Here is a 13,090-nt window from a genome sequence, read left to right as displayed (position 1 = left end):
GAACTTGGGGGACACAAACATTCCAACCATGGTGGCACGTGAGGGGTGGGTGTTGAAATTTTAAGTCGAATAGATAGGGACAGTCCCTCTTTGAAGTTAACTTTTGGGCAAAGGTCAGCTAGAAATGAGGGAGAGAACTAAATGTCTCAGGAAGACGCTTCTAGGCAGAGGAAACAGCAAATGCAGAGGCCCTGTGGCCAGAGTGTGATAACAATATAGCAATCTTATATTGGATTCAGATAGTTACCGTCTGTGAAGTAGTCAGCCATTCTGCAGCCTTGCAATTCTTGACTATGCAGATGAGAGATGGTCTGAACAATATAGGTACACTAACTTTTCCCTTCAGTTCCACATATGTTTGTTGAACACCTGCTGTGTGTCAGGCACCATCCTAGATTCTTGTGGGACACATAGTAAAATTAGATCTCGCTTATAAGTAACTCAGAGTCTCATGAAAATGCTAGGTACCCCAATACTTTATCAGACAGAATGTGAGCAACATCCTAACAGGAAATTAAACTGTAAATTCAGAGCAGAAAGAGTAAACCCACTGAAGAGCATGGGAAAAGTTGCATGAAGTGAGGCAGAATTTATTGGGACCTTGAAATGTTGAGTAGAGTTGAAACAGTGCCAATGGTTAGAGGAAAGCAGGTGGAGGGCAAAGGGCTAGGCCATCTTTTCTTCTAAAACAAGGTCCCTAGTGAAATGATTGCAAATAAGCAGATTTCTGAAAGTTCAGAGTCTCTTTCTCTTCCATGAGGAAATTCCTCCTTTGTTTTTTTAACTCTAATCAACATAAAGGCAACATACAGGAATTCATGGGGCCACCTATGCCCATAGCTTAGTGTGGGGAGAAGTATTAAGCAGATATTTGCCAGGAAGGCTTTCATATCATTAGGCCAAAACACACACCATTCAGTTCCCACAAATGGTGCCTTGTTCTGTTTATAGATCCTGTGCTACAATAGGCCAGGCTAGTACTTTGCTCAGAACAGGTACGACAGGTCAGATATGTTTTACAAAGACTTTCTGATCCACAGTTCATCTTCAAGTAGCGATTTTTCTCTGAGTAAAAACCACCTTCCAATGCCAGCAAAAGCACTTTTATGAGTAGGGGCTACTGAACATGAATGGCAACCCTTCGGGACATATGCAATCAAAGTTAGTGTGTTGAATGGATGGTGACCTTACCCACAAAAGCTTTGTCTAGGTCTTAGCTTCATTGTTTTTCTGAGTTTTGTGTGGATGCATGAATGTTGGGGACATAATTATTTTATTAATTTGAACCCCACTTTGCATCTGCCTTAGGGAGGATCTGTCTGCAAGGATTCCTCTGCAGCCGAGTACTCAGTCAGACAGATCTCTTTCCTCTTGAAGGAGGGTGACAGTTCTTTAGGCAATAATTAAGCCGTAAGAGGCAGCATTTAAAAATTGCTGTTCACATTAAATTTAATGTTCCTTATCTCTTGCATTGGGAAAAAAACTTAAGTAAACCCAGGAGTCCTTATTTTTGGTGACAGTGAGTCCAATTTCCTTGTACCTGGGAAAGCCAATGATTCAGATTGCCTTGTCCAATTTTACTTAAGTGAAATGCAATTCATCTGTGATTGCTTCTAAGCTTGAAAAAAAAAGTGGTAACAAAGAGTTCGGGTAGAGACTCTTTCCTAGTTTATTAGGATTTTTCTCTTTAATTTTCTTCCTCCTCCTCCCCTTTCTCCTCTTCCCTTCTCTTTCAACCTCTTTCTCTTCTTCCCTCCTTGTCTTTCCCTGCTAACTCGCCCTCCTCCTTTCTCCCTCCTCAAATCTCAGGCTAATTATACAAGGCATGTGTAGGTGTCCTCATCCTATTAACCTCTCATGGACTGCAGATGGACTGCATACCCTTAAAATTGTATACAAAATTTTGGGCTATCTACATTTGTCAGTTTTTCTGCTGTGAGCAGTTACAAGTTTTTTTTAGATCTTCAGAAGAGTCTATGGCCCCCAAAAAGGTTGAGAAACACTGGTCTAAGATTACATAGGAGTCATATATCTTCAGGACCAAATTTGACTTCTCTGAAACACTAGAGCTAAATGAACTTCATGTAGTTCAGTAACCACAAAGCCAGTCCTCAGACTGTGGGCTTGGCCTTCAAAACCACCAGAAAGACATCCTATGTCCAGAGCAATCATTTTCCCCATGATTGAGGCTATTAACCAGTGTCTAAGCAGAGTTTTCTGATCTTACAACAACGAAAAAAAGAGGTTATAAAGAGATAAGCAAAACATCCAAGTAAAATGTCTGTGAGTTTTTTATGCTTTGAGAAATAAAAGTTTAATTTGCATGACCAAGTCTTGCGTCTCACCAAATGGAGGGTATCTTTATGAGTTACTCTACTTTAGTCCTGTTCCTTTGTAATTAAATTGTGATGCTGTGTATTCATTTGCTTTCTTCTTTAATTTCCTTCTTCTTCCTAAAGAAGAAACTTAGCAGTGCTGGTGAAGGCTGTTCAGAGAGAACTAGACATGCGCACACTGTCCTCCCAGATGATACAAGAACAGAATTAGAAAATAAATAAAATATCCATAGACTCAGCATAAAATATACTAAATCAGAAGTGACCTAATACAGTATTGGCATCATGCATGAGCCAAGGTGACCTTACTTTGGGTGGAATCAGGGTCTGCAACTGTGGCTGTTCTGTGTCCAGAGAGGGTGGGGCCAGGAATAGAAATAATAATCATCTTCCTTCTGTTTAAGTTAGTGGGGCTTCTAGAGCTAACAGGGGCAACGGATAGCTAGATAGGCTGGCTTACTATGGAAACTCTTAATTTATGGACCTGTTTTCACAGGTGGTAATGAAAACATAGTCTACCGATGGTCAGGTACTGCTGGTGTGAGGCTGCTTGAGGTAAAATGGGACAGCCTGGAGGAAGGCAAAGACTCGGGGTTTGTTGGGACATAGGATCTTAGGAAAGTGAGATGCTGTTTTTTGGAGACTGTAGGAAGGAAATGATGTCTCATGGCTAAAGATTGCCAAGAGGAGGGAAGAGGTGCATGGTAACCGAGGGAGAAGTGGAAAGACGGGTAATATGCATGGCAAAGAAATCCTGAATTTTGAAATGGTCCAATGAAACCCGCAGCGGGATTAGCGCATGGTTGAGTGTGCTGAGTCGAGGGTAGAGGTGAGTCACAGATGACTGAGGTCTGGTTTGCAGTGTTGATGACATCTTGATGTTGAAATAGTCCAGGGAAGTGGGACCTGGAAGAACTCACAGAAAGGCAGGGAATAGCTGTATCTTCATCACACTTCCTTTGAGCTACTGGCAAGAGCATCAGTCTGAGCCAGTGGTAAAGAGGGTAGATTCAGGGGGTAGAGAAAGATGTGTTTATCATCTGCCTACAGAGAAAAAACTGGATCCTCTGACATGCATGGGCTAAAGAAAGAACCTGATTTCAGTTGGGTTGGACGAACAGGGAAGCAGTTGTCCTCTCCAAATCTGAGCTTGGCCTTGTGGTATATGCTTTTTTGGTATATTCATCACCCTTTTTGGTATTATGTTACTTACTTTTTCTAACAGGTAAAAAGATAAAGATATTTCCCCCTTAAAAAAATGAAATAATGACGTTTTTGTCCGCCTAGCCATTACAATGCTGGAATAGTATAAGAAAGCCATGTGTATATCTATTAGCAATTAAAGTTACTTTGGATGTTCATGAGTGAGAGTCATAATTTCACTTAAGGAAAAAAAGCTTGCAAGAGAGTTTTTTATGTGTGTACTAAATAAGTCTTTTAAAATCAACTGTTTGTTTCACAGTTTATACTCTAAACACAGTATCCTACAGGAAGACCTGAAATGCTAAACATGGAATACCGATAATGTACAGTCAAATCAATCTCTAGAGTCAAATTGCCTTGATTTGAATCTGGGCTCAGCCAGTTGCTAATGGTGTGCTCTTGGGCAAGTTGCTCAACTCCTGTGTCTCACTTTCCTGATCCTTAAAATGAGGATGATAATACTACTTACCTCATACTATTATAGGGATTAAATGAGTTCATACATGTTAAGTATTGAGAACAGTGCCTGGCAATTAGTAAGCACTAAACAAATATTAGCTATTATTATGATTGCCTTTATTCAGATTACTATATGATTAAATACATGATTTACCAACTGGCCACAATATGAATGACTGGAGTGAGGGGAAGGTTCTGTATATACAAGCACAGGAAGAACATGGATGGGATTAGGGGTGATATCTGATAGAAACTGTCTTGATCACAGAAGCTTGTCTAACATACATGAAATGTTTACAACAGTGCCTGGCACACAGTGAACACTCACAGTGTTTTAGCTACTGTTCATTGGTTTTAAACTGGGATTTTTTTCACCTCCATTACATTGGATTAGAAGTCTGTTTAGGCCAAGGCGAGAAATATAGAAAGAACCAATATTGTCCTTTTGGCAATGGATAATTATGGGCTCCTGATAACATCCAAATGCTTGAAGAATAATCACTTTTGACTAGAGAGCTATTTTATCATTGATCTCTTGGAAAGCAATATCCTAGAGCGGCAAAGAGTAGAAGCAGTGGAGCTGGTTTGCCTGACTATGAATCCCAGGTAACTTCAGGTGAGTTATTCAGTCTCTCGACTGAATAAAATGGGTTAGTGTCAGTGCATGCCTTACATGGTTACTCTTAGGCTTAAATTAATGTATGTATGTAAAGCACTTAGAACAATGTTTAGCACATCTCTTAGTTCAGTGTTTGCTATTTTAAATATTTTCAACACCTCTTTATGCCACTCATGAGTGAAGGTTACTTCAGGGTTGAAGCACTCAGGGAGGGGACCACGGGCAGACCGGCCTCTAGCTTCCATACAAGTATGTAGTAGGCTGAGGTTTATATGATTCTGACACATTCAAGTGAACTCTTGCCCCTCTGCCAACCTCCACAACTCAGCCTTGGCATTTTTCCTTTAAGAGATTTTGACATAAAAAATCAGTCAGGATTTACCAGCTCCTTTGAAAAATTTTGAAAGGCCATCACAGTTATCAAATGCTGAGGAATAGAGATGAGGCATACTTACTTAATTTATAAAAATTTCTTTTTCACTTTAGACATGTTACATAAATAGCAGATGGATATATATATGTGTGTGTGTATCATATAAATGGTATTTATTCCTATGTGATTTATTTTTAAGGACATGTGCACACACTGTCTATCTGTACATAATTTGTGTGTGTACATGTATGCCTAACATATTTATAAAGATACTGCCTATTCCCAACTTAGAGTTTCATCTTCTTTTGTTCTTTCCTGGGAATCACCATCTATTCAATGCAGTTATTTATGCAGGACATGCAAAAATGATTGAGGGTCTGCATTTTGGTGTTGGCCTTGATTTTGTGTCTTTTCTTAGCCCCTCTGTCCACGCTGCTGTCGTGGTAATCCTGGTGTCTAGCTCCCTTGCTCATAGCAGCCCCATGCCATCCTTGGAAGGACTTGCTCACTGCCATGAGTCAGTGGCTTGTTCTTGTTTTCTTGCTGATGTTGAGTGGTGATGCTGAGGTCATGTGCCAGCTGAGCCTGCCCTTTGCCTGGAAGCTGTTGAAGTAAAATCAGATGATATGGCTGTTGTTTTTCCTACGCCCCCTAGGATGCACTACTGACCTGACTGGGTTGTGTTTTCTTTTGGAAATGAAACTTAAAAGGCATGTAAACACAATTTAGTGGGGGAAAAAGGCTTTTTCACTCAATATCTGAGCTTCAAGTTTTAGAAATTAGAGGGTGTAGAGTGTGTACTGACTCTTGTTCTTTAGTTTAGCCAAACATCTAAGGATAATTCCAGTTCTACCCATGGTGGCTCTACTGATCATTTTGCCAATGAAATAAAACTGTAAAAATAAGGTCATGTGGAAAAATTGTAATACATGTTCCACTCATTCCTTTTAACTCTATACTTTGTTAACCCTTACCTCATAGGTTACATTTGTCGTTTTGTTTTCTCTGATTTGTTATTTATTTCCTTTGAGAGACAGAGTACAAGCCAGCACTTAGTAATCCAGAATGAAAGTTCTTTTCTCTACTGGCAACTGCCACTGTAATACCGATGTAATAGATTTAATTTCTTGTATATACATTCAACTCTATTGTATAGCTGCATAACAAACCACCCCAAAACTCATCAGCTTTAACAACAATCATTTGTTATTATAGCTTATGTGTCTGTGCCTGGCCGGAGGTTGGCTGATTTAGGTGGGGGGCAGCTAGATTCACTCACATGTCTAAGGCAGAGAGTTGGCTGATCATGGCCAAGCTCATTGGAGGGCAACTCTGTTTTATGTGTCTGTCATTCTCCTGGAATCAGTAGGTTGTTCTGGCATATCCTTCTCATTTCTATGGCAAAAGTACTGTGTATAAGTCCAGTTGTGTAAGCACATTTGAAGACTACTTGTGTTAGGAAGCTAACATCCCTTTCACCAAAGCAAGTTGGATGGCCAATCCCGTGGTGGCGATTAGTCCATGGTGGGAGGGCAAGGCAGAATTATATGGCAGACGACATGGATAGAGGGATGAGTGAAGAACTAGGGCCAGTAATGCAATGTATAACATATGTACTTACTGACTCTTGTGAAGTCAAGGGACTCCAAATGGCCTTCTGTCTGATAATTAGTATCATAAGGTATAAAGCAGAGTAGGCAGAAAAGAATCAGGCCATGTCCATGTGTGATCATCGAGGGACAAAAGATTCCCAATATAGGAAATTTAGAAGTAGTATGAAATTCAAAGAAAAACAAGTCGCTCATATTCTGAATTATTGTCCAGAGATATTTTTACTATTTTGACATATCTCCTTTCAGTCTTTTTTCCTATCACTTTTTTCATTAATAGTTTATAAATTTAAATCCAGTTTTTTTCAATATTCTATCATAAATCTGTACCTTTCTATTAAAAAGGCTTTATACATGTAGTACTACTGGCTGCATACATGTTCTGTTGTACATGTTCTGCATACATGATGCATTAAGCTTGCTCTTTAATGTTTTAGTTACTTTCAGTGCTTTGTGATTATAAATAATGCTCCAGTGAACATATTTTATCTACACAGATCTTTATCTACATTTTTAGTTGTTTCTTTAATGGAAAGAATTCTAAACAGACGTGCAGAGATCTGAGTTCTACCACCAGTTTGCTGTGTGATCTCGACTTGCATGTCAGTTTCCTCATATATGAAAAATGTATTTGAGCTTGATGGCCTTAAACTTCTTTCTAATTCAATAAAGACATCGTTCAAGGTAAAATAATAAATTGCTGTGCTGAAGTGGAAGCATGAAGGTGACACCAAGAAAGCTCAAAGGAGGCGAGAGAGCGTCCTGGGGCTTCTCTCCTGGAAGACTTCAGTTGTCTCTGAGAGAGGTTTTGTTTCCTAGTTCAAGTACTGCCATTTGACCTTCAGCCTCCATCCCTGATACAGCAATGATTATATATGTTTAAAAATTCACAATGAAGTGTAGGACACTGAACATTAAAAATATAAACTATCTTGACCTATTTTATGAATCCATGCACCTTGAGAATGGTTTAGCTACACTGGAAGAAATGATTTCACTACCTGTTTTCATTTTGCCTTGTAATTTATTATTACTTATATTATTTTTATTTTCTCAAATGTACATCACAGTGGTTCAACAGTCCCCCTTGCCCCCACCCCTTCCCACTCCCCTCCCTCTTGGAAACCACTAATCGCTTCTCAGTGTCTGTCTAATGCTGTTTTGTTCCTTCTGTTTTGTTTTTATACTCCACAAGCAAGTGAAACCATATGGTATTTGTCTTTCTCTGCCTGGCTTATTTCACTGAACATAATACCCTCTAGCTCCATCCATGTTGTTGCAAATGGCAGAATTTCTTTTCTTTTTATGGTTGAGTATTCCATTGTGTCTATGTACCACCTCTTCTTTTTCCATTCATCTATTGATGGACACTTACAATCTTGGCTATTGTAAATAATGCAGCAATAAACGTAGGGTGCATATGTCTTTTAGAACCAGGGAGGTTGTTTTCTTCAGGTAAATTCCTAGGAGTGGAATTACTGGGTCAAATGGGATTTCTGCTTTTAGTTTTTTTAAGAACCTTCATACTGCTTTCCACAGCTGTTGCACCAATATGTAGTCCCACCAACAGTGTAGGAGGGTTCCTATTTCTCTGCACCCTCACCAGCATTTGTTATTTCTTGTCTTTTTGATAGTGGCCATTCTAACTGTTGTGAGGTGATATCTCACTGTGGTTTTAATTTGCATTTCCCTGATGATTAGTGATGTGGAACATCTTTTCATGTGCCTGTTGGCCATCTGTATTTCTTCTTTGGAGAAGTGTCTGTTCAAATCCTCTGCCCATTTTTTGATCAGGTTATTTGCTGTTTGGGTGTTGAGGCATATGAGTTCTTTATATATTTTGGATGTTAACCCTTTATCAGATAGTCATTTATGAATGTATTCTCCCATACTGTAGGATGCTGACGGTATCCTTTTCTGTACATAGTTTGATATAGTTCTACTTGTTCATTTTTTATTTTATTTCCCTTGCCCAAGGAGATGGGTTCAGGAAAAAGTTGCTCATGTTTATATTCAAGAGATTTTTGTGCCTGTTTTCTTGTAAGAGTTTTATGGTTTCATGACTTATATTCAGGTCTTTGATCCATTTTGAGTTTCCTTGGGTGTGTGGTGTTAGGCAATAATCCAGTTTTTATCTGGCATGTAGCTGTCCAGTTTTGCCAACACCAGCTGTTGAAGAGGCTGTCTTTTCCCCATTGTATATTCATGGCTCCTTTATCATATATTAATTTACCATAGATGTGTGGGTTTATATCTGGGCTCTCTATTCTGTTCCATTGATCTGTGGGTCTGTTCTTGTGCCGATACCAAATTATTTTGATTACTGTAGTTTTGTAGTAGAGCTTGAAGTCAGGGACCATAATTCCTCAGCTTTATTCTTCCTTCTCAGGATTGCTTTGGCTATCTGGGGTCTTTTGTGATTCCATATGAATTTTAGAACTATTTCTTTTAGTTAATTGAAGAATGCTGTTGGTATTTTGATAGGGATTGCATAGAATCTGAAATTGCTTTGGGGAGAATGGCCATTTTGACAATATTAATTCTTCCTGTCCATGAGCATGGGATAGATCTCCATTCTTTGGTATCTTCTTTAATTTCTCTTAAAAGTGTCTTGTAGTTTTCAGAGTATAGATCCTTCACCTCCTTGGTTAGGTTTATTCCTAGGTCTTTTATTCTTTTTGATGCAATTTTAAATGGAGTTGCTTTCCTGATTTCTCTTTCTGTTAGTTCATTTTTTGTATATAGGAATACAACAGATTTCTGTGTATTAATTTTGTATCCTACAACTTTGCTGAATTTGGTTATTAGTTCTAGTAGTTTTTTCGTGGATTCTTTAGGGTTTTCCATGTATAATATCATGTCATCTGCAAATAGAGTTTAACTTCTTCCTTGCCAATTTAGATGCCTTTTATCTCTTTGTGTTGTGTGATTGCTGTGGCTAGGATGTTCTTGCCTTGTAATTTTGTGTTTGCTTTTTTGTTTTGCCTTTTCTATTTTGGCCTCATGAGTTCATTTCATCACAGCAATCATAACTGCATGATCACGGGTCTGGCCTTATCAGAGGGGTCTTACCTTATCTGTTAATTGTGTATGACTTTTTCCTCAGGGATACCTCCTTACTGTTAATATAGATTGAGGCTGTATTTCATCTTACTCTCTCTCTTCCAGCCTCTGCCAGTGATAAATATTGCCCAGTGTGGACAGGCTGTAAGTGTTGACTTCACAAAGTCAAGGTATCAGCATATCACTGCTGAATGGAGAGAATGTGATTCAGTGTGCCCTCTCTGCTTCTCTAGCCCTTTACTGGATTTGTCCTGGGTGTGTCTTCCTTGCAGGTGACAGTCTTCTAGTTCATAAGCTCCTTTTGGGAGAGGCATTAGAATCTTCTTTGGCTCCTCATCCAGTTGCTTCTCTACACCCGTCTGGCAAGCAGAATTCTCCATACAGTGTGGTTTCTCTCTGGCCACCATCAAAAGGCCCTTTGTTCCCTCCCCCTCCCCCTTGGCAGGATGTGGTGCACACCCATGAATGATGGAAATTCCCCCATCACACCATAGCGCTCAGCAGCTCTATACAACTAGTTCTAAAAGCAAAGCATCGTCAACCAATAGAATTCTGACCTGTCTTTATCTGGCCTCAGGAAACAAGTCAGGGCTGGGATACTTAATCAAGCCAATTATAAATTGGATTTAGGGGGAAAATAATTTTCCTTTGTGAATATAAATCCAGCCTTTTCCTGCGTTTCAAGGAAGTAGCTTATGAGATACAATTTTAATGATTATGAGCTTCAGTTTTTAGCTTCTGTGCCCACCCCCAGCCATTCTGAACGATTTTCACATACCTTTTCTTAAGAAAAACTTGGGTCCAATTTTTTAGCGTGAAATAATTTTGTAATGTGAACAACCTTGCTCCCCTGTTCAGTAATGGTTCATGAAGCATGTGGTGTATGTGTATTTAAACATTTTCAGAAAGCAAGGTGCATAGCTTTACTTTATTTAAGCCTCATTTTAGTAAAACTGGTCTCAGGTAAGGGATGCTGACTTTGGGGCTCCCTGACTTGTTTTTCTTGTTCTGCACCTGTTTGCAATCTTGTCTTTTCCTTTCCTACCCTCCTCCCTCCTGTTCCAGGGCTGTGCTGTGGCACTAGCCCTGAAGGAACTTGGTAAGAAACACACAGTACACAATTTTTTCTAGGCTTCTAGAATGTGTGTTAGGAGAAGAGGTGCTTCTACCTGTCAGATCTATTCTGTCTTATTATTTTGTTGCAACCCCCAGGCCTTGTGATAATTGTGAAAGGCCATGGCAAGTGGAGACCCAGACTTGCCAAGATCTAGCACTTTTCTCTGGATGAGCATATAGTTCATTTCAGACATTTGTTACAAACTCTGAAGTTTCAGGTTTAAGACATAAGGGGTATGTGCCTTATAAGCCAACTTAAGGGGTCATAGGAAGACAAAAAAAGGAGTGAGAAGAAAATAAAAAAGGAAACAACTGTCCATTGGAAGAAGGATGGAGATCACCCACCCATTGTCTACGGTCTTCTTCCCTGAGACGCTGGTCGCCAATCATTTGCTTCTTATTTTTAAATATACTTCTTTATTTATTTTTAAATATATAACACTTTCACTTGGTTTGAAAACTAAAAAGTATAAAGCACCACACATTGAAATTCTCCCTCCAATGCTGTCCCACCCAGCCAGTCTCCTTCCTGCTCCACCCAGGAAGCCAAGTGTCCTCCTCTTGCATGTACTCTTCCTGCGTTCCTTCAGGCGCCCTCACACTCCAGCGAAGGCGAGTATAGGTTCTTACTTTGCCATTCACTGCACTTACTGCCTCTTTTACATCCTTACTTTATGTCCTTTTATTATTCTCTCAGGAATTCTTTGTTAGAGCTGTTTTTGAGGAGAAAGATAGGGGTCATTTGTTTTACTCATGGCTGATGCTCTGACCCAGTTTTCATATGTGTGCTTGCCTTTTTCCCATAGATGAAGTGGAAAGTGAGAAATGGTACCTGTCTACAGACTTCTCATCAACAACCATCAAGACAGAGCCAATTACGGATGAGCCACCCCCAGGACTTGTTCCCTCTGTCACTCTGACCATCACAGCCATCTCCACCCCTTTTGAGAAGGAGGAGCCCGCTCTGGAAATGAATACTGGGGTATACTCAGTTTTCTTTCATCTAAACAGACTTGATCAAAAGATATGTAGCTAGGACAACCAGCATTTAACCTTTTTGGAGCCGGTGGCTGTTTGTGTCACTCTGTCTGTATGTGTCTTTGTATCAAGGAAACATTGATTTGGTGTCAGCATGGATTATATCACTTCCTGTAAAAGCATTGCCCAGAAAAACCAGTAGCAAGTCTGATTTCATTTTTTCTGTGGCTGCTTTTTACAAAGTACAAGAATATAGATGGATATCCATGGTAAAAAAAAAAAAATTCTCCCTGGGATTGACTTTTAAGCCAATGCAAAGGGAGCGGCTAAGATAATGATACAGCCCACGGCTTCAGTGCCATGGCCGTCAGAAATGCTGGTGCCTGTGTGATATTTCGCTTTCTTGTGTGATGCTGAGTTGCCCTGACCCAATCTGGTGATCTCCCCTACCAGTCCTTATTGCATTACCCGTGGAAAACATAAGAAATCGGGATTTCTTCCTTGCTCGATTCCTTACCCATAGCAAGTAGAATTTAGTTTTATTCTACCTTCTCTCTGGGTATTTCCAGTGTCTGGAGATGGCCCAGAGTCATACTCGTACATCTTCTTCCAGATGTTGGGAATCCTAAATTCCCTTAAAGTTCAAAGCCACAGGTTATGAACAATGACTCTATTTTAGCTCAGCTCTCCTCCAAGCACGGTGTGGTCTGCCTGTTCAGGAAAAGGTAGCACAGAAGCAGAAGAGCCAGCACAGCTTCTGTGCACACTTGGGCTTTGTGCTCTTACATTCCATCTACACCAAAGATGAGGGCTTGCAGACAGAACACTCTGAGCTGCCCTCTAGAATTCCTTGATCAAACGCTACCCGACCTGTGTATTGGCATGGGCTCCTGGAGTATGTCTGAGTCTCTTTGCTCCACAGATGGTTAGTTCAGTGGATTTTTAACTCTGTAAAGTCAGGGTCATGGTCTTGCTCCCTGCCCACTGGCCAGATACCATTCTCCTATCTGTCCTGAGTATTTCATGGTTAGATGTTGTCAGTCATCAGGAGGGAATGGATGCCGCTTGGTTCACACGTTCCTCCTGCGGGACAAACTGGCTTTTTAAACAGTTACCAGACTATTTCGTGATAAAATACCATTGCATGACTATAAAAGCAATAGAAAGGAGCCCTGCTAGGTGAGTCCTGGGGTTTAATTTTAGGATGCTGAGGGTTCCATCAGCTGTGCTGCCAGGTTTGGCAAGGCAAGAGAGGTTATTTGCCTGCCTGTCAAAGCAGGAGCCTGTGCTCAGGCGGCGGGGAAGCAGGGCTGCCCCGAGAGGGAGGCGGGAC

At 40.2% G+C, this 13,090-nt stretch overlaps 1 protein-coding gene across 1 annotated transcript in view; it reads left to right on the top strand.

Annotated features, from left to right (window-relative positions):
• Positions 1-13,090, top strand: part of CREB3L2 (cAMP responsive element binding protein 3 like 2) — a 103,982-nt gene that overhangs the window by 64,162 nt on the left and 26,730 nt on the right. The window contains exon 3 of the mRNA XM_036905516.2: positions 11,586-11,761. Coding sequence (XP_036761411.2) covers positions 11,586-11,761 — 176 coding nt within the window. The remainder of the gene's footprint in view (positions 1-11,585; positions 11,762-13,090) is intronic.

This window comes from Manis pentadactyla, chromosome 7 (genome assembly GCF_030020395.1).
Source record: "Manis pentadactyla isolate mManPen7 chromosome 7, mManPen7.hap1, whole genome shotgun sequence".
NCBI lineage: Eukaryota > Metazoa > Chordata > Mammalia > Pholidota > Manidae > Manis > Manis pentadactyla.
This window is presented reverse-complemented; position numbering and strand designations above follow the sequence as displayed.